The 21717-nt window shown below is 44.4% G+C and overlaps 1 protein-coding gene across 10 annotated transcripts in view; it reads right to left on the minus strand.

Annotated features, from left to right (window-relative positions):
• The window catches only part of LOC124117390, a 203018-nt gene that overhangs the window by 36385 nt on the left and 144916 nt on the right, over nucleotides 1–21717 (minus strand). For all 10 annotated transcript variants that reach the window (XM_048388963.1, XM_048388962.1, XM_048388967.1 and 7 more), the window contains 13 exons: nucleotides 20788–20899; nucleotides 20146–20252; nucleotides 18820–18886; nucleotides 17599–17769; nucleotides 16404–16727; nucleotides 16090–16248; nucleotides 15474–15638; nucleotides 14439–14711; nucleotides 13450–13593; nucleotides 11613–11804; nucleotides 4939–5079; nucleotides 3891–4046; nucleotides 2559–2741 (listed from right to left, as the gene is read on the minus strand). In XM_048388963.1, coding sequence (XP_048244920.1) covers nucleotides 2559–2741; nucleotides 3891–4046; nucleotides 4939–5079; nucleotides 11613–11804; nucleotides 13450–13593; nucleotides 14439–14711; nucleotides 15474–15638; nucleotides 16090–16248; nucleotides 16404–16727; nucleotides 17599–17769; nucleotides 18820–18886; nucleotides 20146–20252; nucleotides 20788–20899 — 2194 coding nt within the window. The remainder of the gene's footprint in view (nucleotides 1–2558; nucleotides 2742–3890; nucleotides 4047–4938; nucleotides 5080–11612; nucleotides 11805–13449; nucleotides 13594–14438; nucleotides 14712–15473; nucleotides 15639–16089; nucleotides 16249–16403; nucleotides 16728–17598; nucleotides 17770–18819; nucleotides 18887–20145; nucleotides 20253–20787; nucleotides 20900–21717) is intronic.

Below are 21717 nucleotides of genomic sequence, written 5' to 3' on the forward strand. Positions count from 1 at the left end.
GTATCCATTCTCTGTCAACTACAGTTTGTTTCAAGGTGTCAATAGCGGTAATCTGACCGTGGTTGCTGTAAATAACAGTGAGTTGTGCGATGTACCGATCACTTTACAAACAATTTCACCAAAATTGGTGTAAACAATATTGAACAAAATTTTTAAAAATTAATAAAATATATCACAAGCATAAGTCCAGATAAACAATAAACACAATCTTATAACCAGATAGTATAATAATGGGATTAAATTGCAAACTTCAGATCGTATTTGTTGACTGGTATTTCCGGTGTTGCATGCTTACAGTGATCAGCTGATAATGTTTTTGGAGATGAGGGAAAAGTCATTGTTTCAGTGTAAATCAAGTTTAATAAAAATGTAAGTCAATTTTGGCAGCTATATGTCACCGCGAGCTATAACCGAGATAGCACCATATTGAAGGACGCAAAAGCGAGGGAACACTGTAACGAAATACATGTCGCTCATATCATAAATAGATGACATGTCTGTTACAGAAATAAACAGGAAGTACACTTGCGCAGCAGGTATCGAAACTCAGGAGATAATTAAAAAGTATATATTGTTTGTCGTAAGAATCTTGTTACTGATGCTTAGATGTCAAAGCGATAGTGAACAGCTGATGAATGATTTTGTGAGGGAAATGGCTGACATTACACAGTGGCTGACATTTTAAGTTTTTGATCAGGGATGGTGGGTTTAACAATAAAAGAAACATGATTTAATTAACAAACAGTTAAAAAAATGTTTTCTCATAATCAGTATTTAAAAAAAAGAAAACAAACCACAAGACGCATGGCTGAGTGAGTTTGAATGGTGGAGGTGAATATAGATGGCAAGGTCTCTGAAGTATTTTGTTCTGTCTGTCCTAAATGATAACTGAGAACATAAAACTTTATGAAATTTAACAGGAAAAGTGAAAATAGGACGAGTACAAAATATTATCTACTTGCTCCGCAGGACAAGTTGGGTTTAAGAAATTTTGAGCCCTGCTGTGACATCATCAGTGTATGTGACATCATCTCTGCCAGTGTATGTAAGGTCATCATTAATGGTAGTGAACATGACAGTGACGTCATCAGTGCCAGTGTATGTAAGGTCATCATTAATGGTAGTGAACGTGACAGTGACGTCATCAGTGCCAGTGTATGTAAGGTCATCATTAATGGTAGTGAACGTGACAGTGACGTCATCACTGCCAGTGTATGTAATGTCATCATTAATGGTAGTGAACGTGACAGTGACGTCATCAGTGCCAGTGTTTGTAACGTCATCATTAATGGTTAGTGAACGTGACAGTGATGTCATCACTGCCAGTGTATGTAAGGTCATCATTAATGGTAGTGAACGTGACAGTGACGTCATCAGTGCCAGTGTATGTAAGGTCATCATCAACGGTAGTGAACGTGACAGTGATGTCATCAGTGCCAGTGTTTGTAACGTCATCATTAATGGTAGTGAACGTGACAGTGATGTCATCACTGCCAGTGTATGTAATGTCATCATTAATGGTAGTGAACGTGACAGTGACGTCATCAGTGCCAGTGTATGTAAGGTCATCATCAACGGTAGTGAACGTGACAGTGACGTCATCACTGCCAGTGTATGTAAGGTCATCATTAATGGTAGTGAACGTGACAGTGACGTCATCAGTGCCAGTGTATGTAAGGTCATCATCAACGGTAGTGAACGTGACAGTGACGTCATCACTGCCAGTGTATGTAAGGTCATCATTAATGGTAGTGAACGTGACAGTGACGTCATCAGTGCCAGTGTATGTAAGGTCATCATCAACGGTAGTGAACGTGACAGTGACGTCATCACTGCCAGTGTATGTAATGTCATCATTAATGGTAGTGAACGTGACAGTGACGTCATCAGTGCCAGTGTATGTAACGTCATCATTAATGGTAGTGAACGTGACAGTGACGTCACCAGTGCCAGTGTATGTAAGGTCATCATGAATGGTAGTGAACGTGACAGTGACGTCATCAGTGCCAGTGTATGTAAGGTCATCATTAATGGAAGTGAACGTGACAGTGACGTCATCAGTGCCAGTGTATGTAAGGTCATCATTAATGGTAGTGAACTTGACAGTGACGTCATCAGTGCCAGTGTATGTAACGTCATCATTAATGGTAGTGAACTTGACAGTGACATCATCAGTGCCAGTGTATGTAAGGTCATGATTAATGGTAGTGAACGTGACAGTGACGTCATCAGTGCCAGTGTATGTAAGGTCATCATTAATGGTAGTGAACGTGACAGTGACGTCATCAGTGCCAGTGTATGTAAGGTCATCATTAATGGTAGTGAACGTGACAGTGACACCATCACTGGCAGTGTATGTAGTTTCATCATTAATGGTAGTGAGGGTGACAGTGACGTCATCAGTGCCAGTGTATGTAAGGTCATCATGAATGGTAGTGAACGTGACAGTGACATCATCAGTGCCAGTGTATGTAAGGTCATCATGAATGGTAGTGAACGTGACAGTGACGTCATCACAGACTTCATCAGTATCTGTGACTGATGGTGGACTGGCTTACATCTGTTGGTCCCGCACTGACTGCAGCATTCCTCAAGGCTGTTGAAGTTGTTGTTGTTTCCCTGGCAACCACCATATGTGAAGCGTTGACACTGCTCTGATGTCCTGTTGAAGAAGTACCTGGGCATCATTGCCTTGCATGGGCCTGGCTCCTTGGGTTCATGGCAGACATTCAGAGGCACAGCTGAAACACAGGCACACGTTGGTCCCATGCATACACACTATAAGTTGGAGCAGGATCGCTCGGGGTACACAGGGTTTTATGTGTCCTGCATTAGGTTTTATACCAAAAGTAACGAGTGATTTTGCTGCAATGAATTTATCTTACTGACATGTTTCAATCTGCCATTGTCTCTAGTTTGGGTGGAGTAAATAATTTGGGGGTTCATAAAAAAATGTTACAATGGGGGAACTATGAACAAATGGGGGGTTGTAAGCAAAATACGAAACAGTCCCAAGACCTATCTCATTGTTGCCATTACAATTGGGCAATACTTACTCTCTCTAGGGTTCGACTTACTCTCTCTATGGCAGGCACACCTTCTCTAGGGCAGGCACACCTTCTCTAGGGCAGAACTTACTTTCTCTAGGGCAGGCATACCCTTTCTAAGGCAGGCATACCCTCTCTAAGGCAGGCATACCCTCTCTATGGCAGGCACACCTTCTCTAGGGCAGAACTTACTTTCTCTAGGGCAGGCATACCCTCTCTAAGGCAGGCATACCCTCTCTATGGCAGGCACACCTTCTCTAGGGCAGAACTTACTTTCTCTAGGGCAGGTATACCCTCTCTAAGGCAGGCATACCCTCTCTATGGCAGGCACACCTTCTCTAGGGCAGAACTTACTTTCTCTAGGGCAGGCATACCCTCTCTATGGCAGGCACACCTTCTCTAGGACAGAACTTACTTTCTCTAGGGCAGGCATACCCTCTCTATGGCAGGCACACCTTTTCTAGGACAGAACTTACTTTCTCTAAGGCAGGCATACCCTCTCTATGGCAGGCACACCTTCTCTAGGACAGAACTTACTTTCTCTAGGGCAGGCATACCCTCTCTAGGGCAGGCATACCCTCTCTATGGCAGGCACACCTTTTCTAAGACAGAACTTACTTTCTCTAAGGCAGGCATACCCTCTCTATGGCAGGCACACCTTCTCTAGGACAGAACTTACTTTCTCTAAGGCAGGCATACCCTCTCTAAGGCAGGCATACCCTCTCTAAGGCATGCATACCCTCTCCAGGACAGAACTTACTTTCTCTAAGGCAGGCATACCCTCTCCAGGACAAAACTTATTTTCTCTAGGGCAGGATGTTCTCTCTCGAGGGTAGGACTTACTTTCTTTAGGACAGCAGAAGGATGGTCCATCCATAGGATCCACATTACACTCATAACCCTCAGGGCATAAAGGCTGTCCTCGTCCACAGTAGACCGTAGAGCCATTGGGGTGATGGTACTCCACTCCCACTCTGCATTTCTTGTTGCCTTCATCAACTGCAACAAATAACATGCACATTACAACGGATAAAACCACTGAATAATATATTTTGTTGTGCTCAAAAATAAACCTAAACCCCTCAATTGGAGCTACAGACCTCAATCTGTATGTCTCTCAACATAGGATGATGCCCACTATGTGTTGGCATAGTGCAGTAACTGAGCTATGTCTTACCTGTAGGCAGTGTGCAGTAACTGAGCTATGTGTTACCTGTAGGCAGAGTGCCCCAACTGAGCTGTGTGTTACCTGTAGGCAGAGTGCCCCAACTGAGGTATGTGTTACCTGTAGGCAGAGTGCCCCAACTGAGGTATGTGTTACCTGTAGGCAGAGTGCCCCAACTGAGCTATGTGTTACCTGTAGGCAGAGTGCCCCAACTGAGCTGTGTGTTACCTGTAGGCAGAGTGCCCCAACTGAGGCGTGTGTTACCTGTAGGCAGAGTGCCCCAACTGAGGTATGTGTTACCTGTAGGCAGAGTGCCCCAACTGAGCTATGTGTTACCTGTAGGCAGAGTGCCCCAACTGAGCTGTGTGTTACCTGTAGGCAGAGTGCCCCAACTGAGCTGTGTGTTACCTGTAGGCAGAGTGCCACAACTGAGCTATGTGTTACCTGTAGGCAGAGCGCCCCATATGAGCTGTATTACCTGTAGGCAGAGTGCCACAACTGAGCTATGTGTTACCTGTAGGCAGAGTGCCACAACTGAGCTATGTGTTACCTGTAGGCAGAGTGCCCCAACTGAACTATGTGTTACCTGTAGGCAGAGTGTCCCATCTGAGCTGTATTACCTGTAGGCAGAGTGCCCCAACTGAGCTGTGTGTTACCTGTAGGCAGAGTGCCCCATCTGAGCTATGTGTTACCTGTAGGCAGAGTGCCCGATCTGAGCTTGGTTACCTTTAGGCAGTGTGCACCTCCGTCCGCAGCCAGTCTGACAACACTTTCTATCCTCAGTGCAGTTTCTGTCAGTCCTGCAGTAGTCCTTGCAGTAACGCTGGTTCCCACTTGGCCTCACCATGGGACACATGCCAGGCTTCTCTGAAAACAACATAAATTTCATACATCTTGTGTTTCTGCACAACTTCCCATTTCAAGTATGTAAGCTCATCATGATTACTTGTGCTAATAGTAGTTACTATCCCTAATAGGAGTGTTTATACCTTAATAATTTATGAAACATGCTTGGACTAGTAGGATAATGCCACCAGAAAGTCCTGTCCATGAGAGAGGTGATAGTGCTACAAGTACTTCCTGTCCATGAGAGAGGTGATAGTGCTACCAGTACTTCCTGTCCACGAGAGGAGGGATAGTGCTACCAGTACTTCCTGTCCACGAGAGGGGTGATAGTGCTACCAGTAATTCCTGTCCACGAAAGGGGTGAAAGTGCTACCAGTAATTTCTGTCCAAGAGAGGGGTGATAGTGCTACCAGTAATTCCTGTTCACGAGAGGGGTGATAGTGCTACCAGTAATTCCTGTCCATGAGAGAGGTGATAGTGCTACCAGTATTTCCTGTCCATATGAGATCTGATAGTGCTACCAGTAATTCCTGTCCATGAGAGATCTGATAGTGCTACCAGTACTTCCTGTCTATGAGAGGGGTGATAGTGCTACCAGTAATTCCTGTCCATGAGAGAGGTGATAGTGCTACCAGTACTTCCTGTCCATGAGAGGGGTGATAGTGCTACCAGTAATTCCTGTCCATGAGAGAGGTGATACTGCTACCAGTACTTCCTGTCCATGAGAGGGGTGATAGTGCTACCAGTAATTCCTGTCCATGAGAGAGGTGATAATGCTACCAGTAAGTCTTGTCCATGAGAGAGGTGATAGTGCTACAAGTACTTCCTGTCCATGAGAGGGGTGATAGTGCTACCAGTAATTCCTGTCCATGAGAGGGGTGATAGTGCTACCAGTAATTCCTGTCCACGAGAGAGGTGATAATGCTACCAGTAATTCCTGTCCACAAGAGGGGTGATAGTGCTACCAGTGATTCCTGTCCACGAGAGGGGTGATAGTGCTACCAGTAATTCCTGTCCACGAGAGGGGTGACAGTGCTCCCAGTAATTCCTGTCCACAAGAGGGGTCATAGTGCTACCAGTAATTCCTGTCCATGAGAGGGGTGATAATGCTACCAGTAATTCCTGTCCACGAGAGAGGTGATAGTGCTACCAGTATTTCCTGTCCACGAGAGGGGTGATAGTGCTACCAGTAATTCCTGTCCATGAGAGGGGTGATAGTGCTACCAGTAATTCCTGTCCATGAGAGAGGTGATAGTGCTACCAGTAATTCCTGTCCACGAGAGGGGTGACAGTGCTACCAGTACTTCCTGTCCATGAGAGGGGTGATAGTGCTACCAGTAATTCCTGTCCATGAGAGAGGTGATACTGCTACCAGTACTTCCTGTCCATGAGAGAGGTGATAGTGCTACCAGTAATTCCTGTCCATGAGAGAGGTGATAATGCTACCAGTAAGTCCTGTCCATGAGAGAGGTGATAGTGCTACAAGTACTTCCTGTCCATGAGAGGGGTGATAGTGCTACCAGTAATTCCTGTCCATGAGAGGGGTGATAGTGCTACCAGTAATTCCTGTCCACGAGAGAGGTGATAATGCTACCAGTAATTCCTGTCCACAAGAGGGGTGATAGTGCTACCAGTGATTCCTGTCCACGAGAGGGGTGATAGTGCTACCAGTAATTCCTGTCCACGAGAGGGGTGACAGTGCTCCCAGTAATTCCTGTCCACAAGAGGGGTCATAGTGCTACCAGTAATTCCTGTCCATGAGAGAGGTGATAGTGCTACCAGTAATTCCTGTCCACGAGAGGGGTGATAATGCTACCAGTAATTCCTGTCCACGAGAGAGGTGATAGTGCTACCAGTATTTCCTGTCCACGAGAGGGGTGATAGTGCTACCAGTAATTCCTGTCCATGAGAGGGGTGATAGTGCTACCAGTAATTCCTGTCCATGAGAGAGGTGATAGTGCTACCAGTAATTCCTGTCCACGAGAGGGGTGACAGTGCTACCAGTACTTCCTGTCCATGAGAGGGGTGATAGTGCTACCAGTACTTCCTGTCCACGAGAGAGGTGATAATGCTACTAGTAATTCCTGTCCACGAGAGAGGTGATAATGCTACCAGTAATTCCTGTCCACGAGAGGGGTGATAGTGCTACCAGTAATTCCTGTTCACGAGAGAGGTGATAATGCTACCAGTACTTCCTGTCCATATGAGATCTGATAGTGCTACCAGTAATTCCTGTCCATAAGAGAGGTGATAGTGCTACCAGTACTTCCTGTCCATGAGAGAGGTGATACTGCTACCAGTACTTCCTGTCCATGAGAGGGGTGATAGTGCTACCAGTAATTCCTGTCCACGAGAGAGGTGATAATGCTACCAGTAAGTCCTGTCCATGAGAGAGGTGATAGTGCTACAAGTACTTCCTGTCCATGAGAGGGGTGATAGTGCTACCAGTAATTCCTGTCCATGAGAGGGGTGATAGTGCTACCAGTAATTCCTGTCCACGAGAGAGGTGATAATGCTACCAGTAATTCCTGTCCACGAGAGGGGTGATAATGCTACCAGTACTTCCTGTCCACAAGAGGGGTGATAGTCACTCAGTGGTGCGGAAAATTTAAAATCCCAATCAGACATTTGCATTTAGGCTGCGCCCCCTTCAAATAGCGTATTTTAGTACGACTTTTCACACACAATACAAGTTTACGTATTCATAATATGATGAATTATGAATTGTTTCAATTTAAATTGTTTAATTCACCTGACAATTAATAACAAATAGTATCATTTTAGATTTACATGGAAAACATACGTTTATTTCTGTTATAATAACGATCTGTTAACGTAGTGAACGGTCTAATTAATATTCATGAGTTATATTCATGAGTCTGCCCAAGTGTACGCGTTGTAACATTTGGATCGAGACTATTATCCCATATTTGGTTATCACGTGACCTCATGGGAAAAGTGTTTTTTTAAACTAAAGATTTTTTTAAAAACAAGACAGATAATTTAATCACAAATACTAAAATATCGTTGATAGCAATAGTTATTTGAATACTTTTTTCATCTGTACTTAATTATTGACCATAAAAAAATTGGATATCGATCGTCCGAGAAAGCAAAATGGCGGTCAATCAAGATTCAATATACGACTAGCTACTGAAAACAATAAAATCTGCAAATCCTCATTGTATGTCAACCAAGTGAAAGTCGTTAGCCACGACTTACAAAATGATCGTCCAGACTTTGAGGGTTTGGCAGATCCGCTCGACTGATCTGCATCGGTCGACTGGCTGTCGTCACGCTTTCGCTTCTTGTCTGAGGTTACGTATCGTAGCATTGTGAGGGTAATGAGGTACATCGATGATGCAAGGTATTAATGTACAGTTGTAAACACCTTTCACTCAAATTAACAAGATGTTCTCAGTAATTAATCCGCGATTAATCAGTGTCAACTCAGTTTATTGCCTATTACAGTGATTGACCGATTGGACTATCATGTAGGTACGATGTATTTACAGCAATCAAAACAAACAAAGCTTGTCAGTGTAGTTAATCTTCCTTGTGTTGCAACTGCAGACAAAAACTGCTCAGTCCTAACTGTTGATCATGTCCAGTCAAAATTTAAGAATGTCCGGACAATACTTTTTAAAATGTCCGGTAAGCAATATTTTAAAACGGACATTTGAGATTCCAAATCGGACATGTCCGGCGCATATGACGGTTTCCGGACCCCTGGTGCTACCAGTGATTCCTGTCCACGAGAGGGGTGATAGTGCTACCAGTAATTCCTGTCCACGAGAGGGGTGATAGTGCTACCAGTATTTCCTGTCCACGAGAGGGGTGATAGTGCTACCAGTAATTCCTGTCCACGAGAGGGGTGATAGTGCTACCAGTAATTCCTGTCCATGAGAGAGGTGATAGTGCTACCAGTAATTCCTGTCCACGAGAGGGGTGATAGTGCTACCAGTACTTCCTGTCCACGAGAGAGGTGATAATGCTACTAGTAATTCCTGTCCACGAGAGAGGTGATAATGCTACCAGTAATTCCTGTCCACGAGAGGGGTGATAGTGCTACCAGTAAATCCTGTTCACGAGAGAGGTGATAATGCTACCAGTACTTCCTGTCCATATGAGATCTGATAGTGCTACCAGTAATTCCTGTCCATGAGAGAGGTGATAGTGCTACCAGTACTTCCTGTCCATGAGAGGGGTGATAGTGCTACCAGTAATTCCTGTCCATGAGAGAGGTGATAGTGCTACCAGTATTTCCTGTCCACGAGAGGGGTGATAGTGCTACCAGTATTTCCTGTCCACGAGAGGGGTGATAGTGCTACCAGTAATTCCTGTCCATGAGAGAGGTGATAGTGCTACCAGTAATTCCTGTCCACGAGAGGGGTGATAGTGCTACCAGTACTTCCTGTCCACGAGAGAGGTGATAATGCTACTAGTAATTCCTGTCCACGAGAGAGGTGATAATGCTACCAGTAATTCCTGTCCACGAGAGGGGTGATAGTGCTACCAGTAAATCCTGTTCACGAGAGAGGTGATAATGCTACCAGTACTTCCTGTCCATATGAGATCTGATAGTGCTACCAGTAATTCCTGTCCATGAGAGAGGTGATAGTGCTACCAGTACTTCCTGTCCATGAGAGGGGTGATAGTGCTACCAGTAATTCCTGTCCATGAGAGAGGTGATAGTGCTACCAGTATTTCCTGTCCACGAGAGGGGTGATAGTGCTACCAGTAATTCCTGTCCACAAGAGGGGTCATAGTGCTACCAGTAATTCCTGTCCATGAGAGAGGTGATACTGCTACCAGTAATTCCTGTCCACGAGAGGGGTGATAGTGCTACCAGTAATTCCTGTCAATGAGAGGGGTGCTTGATACTTGTAAATAGAAACTTTTTTTTTTGAAAATTGGAAATTTTAGCATTATTTGTATTTTCATATACTTATCTTTTCTTACACTATGCTTTTTTTTTTTTATCCTATGTGGAAACGTGTTTGAACCCCAGGTCTTTGAAAGGCATTTAGAAGTGATACACATAAGGTAGAGAATTTATTGATGTCAACTTACTAAGACAACAAAAGGTGGAAAATAGCAAAAGCATTCGCTCCAGCACACCCCAGCATCTGCATGGATACGACCAACAACTGGGTTAACTTGCTCTCGTGCTCGGTAACATTCCACTCTTTGACCACATGCATCTCTCTACTCTTATTCACTTTCGTAGAGGTATCAGGCTAAAGGAACTGAGATGCAGGGATGGTCGGGTGTGATTTCCAATCTTTAAGCGTTTCCTATCTCACACTATGTATTTAATCCCATGGTAGGATAGAAGGCCACAGATACCCTAGCCTGTATAGACTACAACCGTGAGATACACACAAGGAAGCTGGATGATGACCCAAAACATTACGCGAAACAACATGAGATCGGGAATACATGCCACATGTGTTTCATGTTTGTTGTCATTCAAAAAGTGACCGCATAGCTGCATGTAAACGCATAGATGAATCAGCTGACAACTTAGATTGACCCTGGTTTGTTCTACATGTATGGAATCTTTAAACATGTCACAGCACTATCTCCGACAGACAATAGGATGCGACTGTTCATCATCTCTTTTAACACTACAACAAGGGGCCAATCTCTATAGTTGGAAGGGCATCTCAAGTGGGAACCAGCTGAAGCCTGGTCACCCAAAGTTGACCTTGACCTTGATTCATGTGAGTATTACCAAGGTCTCCATCGCCTGGCGTGCACGAACTTGGCATCGATGTGAACGATCGTGTTCTGAGGAACGTCGAGAGCATCAGTCCAATCCTGAATGCTGATCCTTAGAGCGGGAGAGTGGCTCCCGATCCTCAGACCCCTGATCGTCGATCCCATGTGGCTTCCTACTAACAATCCTGAGATAGATGATTGGGAGTGGTCGGATGAGAAGCCTTGGAAGGACTGGTCAGATTATCATTCCTCCCACGATCATGCGAGTGTGACAATTCTAAGAATGGGATCTTGAACAGAGAAGCGTTCACCGTACTTGACTCAGGAATGGTGAGTAACACGGATCTGCGGTCTAGCATATCTGTACGGATGCACATCTAGATGTTGAATAAGTTCATCTGCATTTTTCACAAGTTGGGCGAGGTTTGTCCTTCTTTCCCATGTTGTAGACAGTCTCAAACCACAAAAATAAGTCAAAGCAATCGGACACACACAGTGGGGATTAGAAAGAGAATGAGTTGGTAGAGAGACGCATGTGGTCAAAACGTGGAAGGTTACTGTGCGCAAGAGCACGTAATTGACCCAGTTGTTCATCGTAACCAAAGAGATGCTGGGGTGTGTTCGGGTGAATTTTTTGGTTTTAGAAGATTGAAACAGTGTTCAAGCACATTTCCACATAGGACCGAAGAAGAAGAAGAAGAAAGAGAAAGGATCGGTTTAAACATTAAAACAAGAGTCCTCAGAATAGGAAAAACAGTAAATGTAAACAGTAAAATCAGGAATTCTAAATTCAATTTACAGTAATATTGTAACTGTTGACTAAAACAGACCTTTCCCAGCACAACTCTGGTTGCATGCACTTTCTGTCATGAACTTGTTCTGGTTTCCATGGCAACCTCTGTACAGGAAGAGTTTGCACCTCCCCAGTGTGGAGTTGTAGTAGTAATAGTTGGACCATGTCTGCTCTGTGGCGTCACACCACTGTCCAGGGTTGGGGGTCAGCCGACAGACGTCACTGTGGCCTGTAGCAGACAAGACACACACACTTACATAGTTTGCAGTCAGGTGTACAGCAGGTTCAGGGTGTCTTGGGTGAAACATAAACACAGGTTTACTTGTCAGATACACAGTCATTTCAATTGCCATAAAAGAACTGCTTTTTTCTATCAGTACACAGTTAAATATGGAGATTTTTTATTGAAACAATACAATGTATAACATTCTAGCAATACTGCTCGCTGATAGTCTCATATTAGCATCAGACATTCTCCACAACTATTGTGTAACCAGGGATATAGACATGGCTGAAATAAAGATTATTTCATTCAGAAATGGCTGCTGACTGTCACAATGTTTGCAAGGTTTAATAAACAGCTTACACCTCACCTCGTATGTTAGTGAGTGAGCGATTTGGGTTTAATGCCGCTTTGATGCCCTTCCCTCACCCACACCCTTTCCTCTTCCACACCCTTCCCTCTCCCACACCCTTCCCTCACCCACAAACCTTCCCTCTCCCCCACCCTTCCCTCTCCCCAACCCTTCCCTCACCCACACCCTTCCCTCTCCCCCACCCTTCCCTCTCCCACACCCTTCCCTCTTCCACACCCTTCTGTCACCCCCACCCTTCCCTCACCCTCACCCTTCCCTCACCCACACCCTTCCCTCACCAACAAACCTTCCCTCACCCACACCCTTCCCTCACCCACACCCTTCCCTCTCCCACACCCTTCCCTCACCCACACCCTTCCCTCACCCTCACCCTTCCTCACCCACACCCTTCCCTCACCCACAACCTTCCTACATATTGTCATCTTCCTGAGGCAAGGGAGTTAACTCACTATAAAAGTCCAGTTTCCACCCTTGCCGAACTAGGCTGGTATTATTGAGTTACATTTTGGATGGACTAACGAGTCTATGCATAGTCCGATCAAAATTGCGCAACGAAATCGAAATCCAGTCCGTAAACTGCCGTGCAGATTTCCGTTGATTGCAGGATTTGCAAAAGATGTGCACCACCAAAGCCTTGTCAACAGATATTTTCCAAATCTTTTCATGTATTTAATCAAGATGCTCACATGTTTTGATGCACTTCGCGATGCAAGACCCATTTTATCACAATATAGATCTTGATTATTGATTAGATTGCCGCCATTTTGTTTGAAGCAAATGCAAGTTATACAAGAGGTGGAATCTGATTGGTCCACAGGAGAGGCTTAGAAGGGACATAACTCATAATAGCCACTGGTGGCACTACGATCGAGGAATTCCAGCTTAGTTCGGCAAGGGTGGAAACTGGACTTTTAAAGTCAGTTTACTCTCATGCCTCGGGAAGATGATATATTGTATGGTAGTGAAGAATAACTTTCGAAGGAGAAACACTAAAAGCATAAGCATTAATATTCCGGGGAGTCTTGGGAATTTGTATAGAGACTAGATATATTTCTGCTTCATCAGCAAAACCAGATATTTCCTAATTTATGCTATGAGTCTATGATAAAATCCCAGGCCCCCCAGATCAAATGGTCAGACCCTTACACTTTATGGAGAATCCTGAGAACTGCTGTGATACCAGTCTGGACCTATAGTTACTATGATACCACTCAATACAACATGTACAGTGCACTTAGGGTCAGATGACCAAAGCCTTGAAACTGAACAAGTACATACCCTGGAGGTCAATACAGCATACATGCTTGCCATAGGCAACGTTTTTACACTCGTACCCAGTTGGGCACTGCCTTGACCGTGGATCGCAGGCCCTGGCATGACCGCTCGTGTCATACAGTCGGTGGCCTGCCTCACAGTGAATGTCTGCAAGAGAGATCGGCATATGTCATTTGGAGCTACAGTACAGTTGAAATGTAGTAGAGTAAAGTGTTATCCATCTTTATTGAGGACTCTTAGTCCTGGGGAGGTTTCACCATTAATACCAGACCAGATTAAACACAAAACAGTGTGTGTTACCTCCAACAGCATTTAGCTGATTCTGTGGCCTGAAGCCTGAAACACTGCAAGCCCTGTACACTAATGACCTCTTCAAAGTGAATGTGGACCTGACAAGGTTTAAAGTTGACTGACACTAACATGCAAAAGCATTGAGACATATCACAGGTGTCTGCATCCAATCATTCTTACCCATTATACCCTGAACCTTACTGAGCGCTGAACTTAATATTGAGAGTGATGTTCAGCTTCAGCGTTACCACAAACAGCAAATGGTCTAGAGATAAATACATCCATATTTTGAGTGTTTCTGTTTCTCCATAATCCTTTTCACACACTAACAAGCTAACAGATGCTACCTGATGAAGAACATTCAACACAACATTTTGTACATCATTTCGCCTTGTAAACTCTTTCATTTGTCTGTATTTTGTTTAATCTGAGCCCTGTGGTCAGTGATGCAAGTTCTACATTAAAACCCCAAGATACAACTAGGCCAAATGCCCCAGTGTGTGGTGACTAGGCTAATGTCCAGACTGGGAATGCACTGGTTGACAGTCCTGCAGTAACATGCACAAGGCAGCACAGTTTCACAACAGTGAACATGCTATCTTCAAATCTGAGCAACTCCCACTCAACAACATAGCTTTGGAAGAAGTGTTGTAATATCCAACTTTTTGTTCCATACAAATCTACAGTGCATCCACAATTACCTCCACAACGTGGCCAGTGAGGGCTGGGGACTCGTGAACTGGGTATTGGGTCGCCTGATTCGTTTACACAGTAGCACCATTTCCGGCTGCCATCAGTAATGTCGTGATCACACTGAACTGGGTTAAATCCCCGGGCGGAACAGTTCGCCTTCATGACAGGCAGAGAGGACATATTGTCATATGTCATAAACATCGTCTTGAAGTAAGCATAGCGTGGGTCCATGATCATGTTGAACAGCCTGTGTCTCTTCTCACAAACACTGGGTGCAGGCTCTGTCAGGAGAAGAGAGAAAACATTGGAAGAGGCAAACACACCAGAAACTTTGAGATCACCAAAAACATCACTCAACAAGGTGCTGGACAAATTTTGGGTTCATGAGTATATTTGTTTGTTTGTTTGTCTGTTTGTTTGTTGTTTGCACTCAGCAATATTCTAGCTGTATGATCGCAGTCTGTAAATAATCGAGTCTGGACCAGACAATCCAATGATTGATATACCATGAGTATCCATCTACGCAACTGGGATACGATGACATGCATCAATCATGTCAGCAAGCCTGACCACCCGATCCGTTAGTGGCTTCTTACAGCAAGCACTATCAATTTGCGAAAGACCTATTCTAACCGGGATTTTCACAGGTCGGTACTACTTTGAAAGATTTGTTGATGTCATCATTTTTACAATGAAGTGGTGTGGTGTGGTGTGGTGTGGTGTGGTGTGGTGTGGTGTGGTGTGGTGTGGTGTGGTGTGGCAATTGCCAATTGCTAGAAAACATATCTGATAAGAGGGCATGAAATTCAGTCTATAAGGCTCTCCATCTCTGGGACGGCTGCAGTATTTCCAAGATGAGGATAAGACTTGAAAGAAAGGAAAAGGATGGAAAATAGACCTGTTAGAATGATAAAGGATGGAAAATGGATCTGTTAGAATGATAAAGGATGGAAAATGGATCTGTTAGAACGATAAAGGTTGGAAAATGGACTTTGAAACAGGACAAAGGATGTAAAATGGACAAAACTGAAATGGCCTCTCACCTCCATCAGCTAGCATCCTGTCACAGAAGGGTCCTTGGTATCCAACGGGGCAGGCACAGAGGTCTCCCTGTTCCCAGCTGCCCACGCACTGGCTGCCGCTCTGGCAGATATTCATGTCCTTGAATCTGACACAGACACTTCTAAACAGGGCAGACATATTGGCAACTGTGGACAAAAGACATTTAGGTTTACTCTATTTGAAAGTGATTAAAGGTGATACTGAAGGCAATATGAAAGTGCAGTTGAAATCTGTGATACCACCAGTGTTTTAATAACAAAGGAAAAGCAGCAACAGAGACCAACTGAAGGCCCACAACAGAGAGTTACATCAGTTATAGTTGAGACTACACACTTAGGATTCACTGTTCATTAAAACATTCATTATCTTAAGTTTACTTAGGTAATACAATTTTTAAATATTTGAAGTAGAAAAAAATTATAATCCCTCTGAAAAACATTGACATTAAACAGCCATAACCCACTAATGATTAAATGACTTTTGGTCATTACCAAAGTGCATCACTTTGCCACAATGGTCCAGGGATGCAGAGAGACAGAATAGATAGTTATTTTCATTGCAGAAAAAGATGACAAGAAAGCTAAGCTGTTAACTGACCCTGGTGCGGTGCTGCTGTGTCGTTCATGGGCCCGAGGCAGCGGGCACTGCAGCCCACATTGCAACACTTGTCATGGCCGCCACAGTCGTAGTCTCCCTTGCAGGACATGCTACACTCAGTCGGCCTGGCCATTCCAGTGGGGCAGTGTCCAGGCTTCACTGTAAAGTAAGTTGTGGCATGAATCATTTGTCTCCCAGTGGGGCATTTTACTCTCACACCGAATGAGTAAACATGTAACATCACATCGACAATGTCTCATTTACATAGTTACAAGGATTTCTGTTACAATTTGTAACCAGAAGAAATTTCTCACCGGTGCAGACTGGATCCGTGGGTGGCCTGGTGTCAGTGCCATTGATGCGTTGGCCTTCCATGTTGGAACAGAAACAGTGATCCTTTTGCTCGGTCCTCAGATTATACTCGCACTGCACACGTTCGTAGTCTCCGCTAGCGTTGCAGGAAGGCCTCCACATGTGTGTCGTCGTCCGGACCCATGCCATGGCACTGTGCATCATTGCTGGGTAGGTCTGGTTGGCCTTACTAGTCATGGTGTCATTCTGGAGGAATTTGGACATGTTCTGGTACAGGTCCCAGTGTGCCATCAGGACTTCCTTCTTCTTCTGGCAGTTCTCAGGCACTGAAACACAGGAAACAAGGAGGCTGGACTGATGTTGGGTCCAGGACTATGTTTGTGTGTTGCTAATGCTGCACTCAGCAATATCCTAGCTGTATGACAGCGGTCTGTAAAAAATTGTGTCTGGACCAAACAATTCAGTGATTGATATCATGAACATTGAGCCACGCATATGGGATACGATGACATGTGAGTCTGACCATCCGATCCTGTTAGTCGCCTCTTACAACAAGCAAGGGTTGCTGAAGATCTATTTTTAACCTGGATCTTCACGGGGGACAAACATGGGTTGCTGAAAATTTATCTTAACCTGAATCTTCATAGGGCACAAGCATGGGTTGGTGAAGATCTATCTTACACTGAATCTTCCTGGTCACCAGGACAATACATCTCCCCATAACGACAAACCCGGAGTTTAAAAACATTATATGGGTAAAGATGGCTCGAATAACATGAAAGCTTATTTATATGTCACCATTCAAATACTCTGCGTATCTTGTCAAATCATCACCCTGTGCATGTATCTCTATGGTAATGCCACTTGCTGAGAGAACCACAGGACAATGCCAATACCCATTTTCATCATGGCCAGTGAAGGAGATGTTTGTTTTAACACAAAGCAGTTGAGAATTCTTTTTGTCTTTATGTTTTAGTCTTAAAAACTGGTTGTCAATGTACAGAAACTGATTCAGTGACCGAGTCCTGATTCTCCAGCAGGCGGCCACAGGAACATAGTAGACACAAATCTGTGATTTACTGAGGTTGGTGCATATACAACATGAAAAATACTGTGGTCATGTGAAGTACAGATATCTAGGATATCTAGGTCAGTATATAGGTCTCCACCAATACGTGTATGAAAGATGATACTCACTGTAGGGTGTGACACACTTGTTGCCACAGCTACCACAACATTTCTTGTCCCCCTCGCAGTCGGCATCATCGTGACACGTCATGTCGCAGTTCTGCATCGTCTCCATGAACATCCGCCTCAGAGTCTCCATAGTGGGAATAGAATCCATTGGGCACATGCCATGTTTCATGGCTACAACACAAACACCAGCATACAGACAGGGGACTGCAGCTACAGTGGAGTACAGATATGCAGTGCATGATACCAGTCCAAAATCTAACTGGCCAGTGGGTGAGTGAGTTGGGATTAACGCCGCTTTTAACAGTATTCCAGTCATATCGCGGCGTGTCAGCTTAATGTGGGAGGAAAGACTGAAGTGATATGCAGGTCTCAGACGTTTACCACTTCGGTGAAACCCACGATCACGGGTATGGTGCTGACAAACCTAGAAACATAATCGGGGCGAATCAGGATTCGAAACCCACAATCATAGGTTTCTGGCGTGCCAAAGGGATGCAACTCTGCACAGCGAATCACAGCGCCTAAGATGACTGGGCCACCCGTGCCCCCTAACTGGCCAGGGCATCCAGTGGACATGTATTGTATTTTTTTGTTTGTGCCATCGCGTACACTGAATCACATGCTAACAATGGTAATAATTATGGTCTGCAATGTGATTGGTTCAGAGGATGCAATCATCCAAACTTGTTATCATTTAAAAGTTTGTTTGTTGGTTAACGCTGCACTCAGCAATATTCCGGTCCGTAAATAATTGAGTCTGGACCAGACAATCCAGTGATTGATAACACGAGCACTGATTCAAGCAATTGGGATCGATGACATGCATCAACAAAGTCACCTCTTATGGCAAGCATGGGTTGCTGAAGACCTATTCTAACCCGGATATTCACAGGTCCCATTTACAAGTACATTAGGAATGCTAATTAAACTGCTGGACTTTACTGGACAGGTTGGATTCGGGGCTTGAGAGAGATAACTGGCCCTCTAGAAAATTACTGGCCGCAGGATAGCGGGCAGACAGCTATTTAGAATGCTGCAGATTGCGGCACATACCATGTCTGAGTTACAACACGACGGTGACACAAATAGGGGTGCACCCAGACAATAACAAGATTAATGGAGGAGGAGGAACATAGGCCAGACCTTCAGGGTTTTTATAGATAACAGGATGCTGAAGGACCACTAGCCTGAGACACAATTAGGAAAGAAATGCCATCTTACTGCGTCTGCACTCTGGTCCACCACGGCCACTGCCCACACAGCGGGCTCCCTTGGGGCACATCATACCCTGGAAATACAAGCAGTCAGTCAGTCAGTCACTGAGCCCAGGTTCAAGCTTCTTTGTTTACTATTCCTGTAATATGACTGCAGGACTAAGAATAGGCTTCCCACTTGTAGTGAAATGTACCCAGGTGTTCAGTGTGGTGAAATGTACCCAGGTGTTCAGTGTGGTGAAATGTACCCAGGTGTTAAGTTCGGTGAAATGTACCCAGGTGTTCACTGTGGTGAAATGTACCCAGGTGTTCAGTGTAGTGAAATGTACCCAGGTGTTCAGTGTGGTGAAATGTACCCAGGTGTTCAGTGTGGTGAAATGTACCAAGGTGTTCAGTGTGGTGAAATGTACCCAGGTGTTCAGTTCGGTGAAATGTAGCCAGGTGTTCACTGTGGTGAAATGTAGCCAGGTGTTCACTGTGGTGAAATGTAGCCAGGTGTTCAGTGTGGTGAAATGTACCCAGGTGTTCAGTGTGGTGAAATGTACCCTGGTGTTCAGTGTGGTGAAATGTAGCCAGGTGTTCAGTGTGGTGAAATGTTCCCAGGTGTTCAGTGTGGTGAAATGTACCCAGGTGTTCAGTGTGGTGAAATGTACCAAGGTGTTCAGTTCGGTGAAATGTACCCAGGTGTTCACTGTGGTGAAATGTAGCCAGGTGTTCAGTGTGATAAAATGTACCCAGGTGTTCAGTGTGGTGAAATGTAGCCAGGTGTTCAGTGTGGTGAAATGTACCCTGGTGTTCAGTGTGGTGAAATGTACCCTGGTGTTCAGTGTGGTGAATTGTAGCCAGGTGTTCAGTGTGGTGAAATGTAGCCAGGTGTTTAGTGTGGTGAAATGTACCCAGGTGTTCAGTGTGGTGAAATGTACCCAGGTGTTCACTGTGGTGAAATGTACCCAGGTGTTCACTGTGGTGAAATGTACCCAGGGGTTCAGTGTGGTGAAATGTACCCAGGGGTTCAGTGTGGTGAAATGTACCCAGGTGTTCACTGTGGTCAAATGTACCCAGGTGTTCACTGTGGTCAAATGTACTAATGTGTTCTGTGTGGTGAAATGTACCCAGGTGTTCTGTGAAAATGAACACCATTTCATAGGTTTCTGGAGTGCCCAAGGGACGCAATTCTGCACAGAGAATCGGGGCATCTTAGACGATTGGGCCACCCTTGACCTATTATTAGATCATGTATCAATACCCAGAGTATAATGATGGTCCAGGCAGGAGACTAGGTTAGTCAGTTTCTTCAGTTAGTTACTTTCCTAAGTGTAACTTAGCTACTCACATCACAGGGCTTTCTACATTCGCATACAGGGCATCCTCTCATATCCTTCCTTAATCCATGAGAACAGTTCAGATCACACAAGACTTCATCACACTGGGGCTGGGTACCTGATGGCATCACGGGGAATACAACATAGGGTCATCATTGGCAATATAGCATAGGGTCGTCATCATTGGCAATATAGCATAGGGTCATCATTGGCAATACAACATCGGGTCATCATTGGCAATACAACATAGGGTCATCATAGGCAATATAGCATAGGGTCATCACTGGCGATACAACATAGCGTCATCATTAGCAATATATTATAGGGTCATCCCTTTGCAATACAACATAGGGTCATCACTGGCAAAATAACATAGGGTCATCACTGGAAATAAAGCATAGGGTCATCACTGGCAAAACAACATAGGATCATCACTGGCAATATAGCATAGGGTCATCACTGGCAATACAACATAGGGTCATCACTTGCAATATAGCATAGGGTCATCACTGGCAATACAACATAGGGTCATCACTCGCAATATAGCATAGGGTCATCACTGGCAATATAGCATAGGGTCATCACTGGCAATACAATATAGGGTCATCACTGGCAATATAGCATAGGGTCATCATTGGCAATACAACACTTACCGTTACAACGTGGGAAGCTGGGCGCCATGGTGTGTGTCCCGGGGACCACCCTACCTTGGGGACTGTAGCAGTAGCAAGCATGTTTCTCTCCTGAGTCCAGGAAGTATTCACACTGTCAACATAACAACCATACCTTACTGTCAGTACAACAGTATCACACTGTCAACACAACAACAGTATCATACTGTCAACATAACAACCATACCTTACAGTCAGTACAACAACAGTGTCATACTGTCAACACAACAACAACACCTTACTGTCAGGACAACAACAGTATCACACTGTCAACACAACAACATTATCATACTGTCAACACAACAACCATACCTTACCGTCAGTACAACAACAGTATCACACTTTCAACAAAACAACAGTCTCATACTGTCAACACAACAACAGTATAACACTGTCAACACAACAACCATACCTTACCGTCAGTACAACAGTATCATACTGTCAACACAACAACCATGCCTTACCGTCAGTACAACAGTATCATACTGTCAACACAACAACCATACCTTACCGTCAGTACAACAGTATCATACTGTCAACACAACAACCATACCTTACCGTCAGTACAACAGTATCATACTGTCAACACAACAACCATACCTTACCGTACATAAGAAGGACCTTGGGGAGGAGGATCAGCTCTTATGCACTTGCATCATGCTGATGTTTCAAGGATTACAGGCATGTTGATTGTCAAACAGCTGAGACCCATATTCACATTAACAGGTTTTATGTATACATTGATGATTTATAGAAGTACAAAAGTCCAAAGATATCTTTGAAGCCGAGCGTGTTCTTTAAGAAAACCTTCTGTATTTCACTCTATTGACCCCAGAATCACTCCTCGGACACATGAATATGTTCATCAGTCTAACAGTCCCAGTAGTGTGAAGTAACATGTATATCAACAAG

The sequence above is a fragment of the Haliotis rufescens genome, unplaced genomic scaffold (assembly GCF_023055435.1).
Source record: "Haliotis rufescens isolate VD_foot unplaced genomic scaffold, xgHalRufe1.0.p SCAF_8, whole genome shotgun sequence".
NCBI classification, from domain to species: domain Eukaryota; kingdom Metazoa; phylum Mollusca; class Gastropoda; order Lepetellida; family Haliotidae; genus Haliotis; species Haliotis rufescens.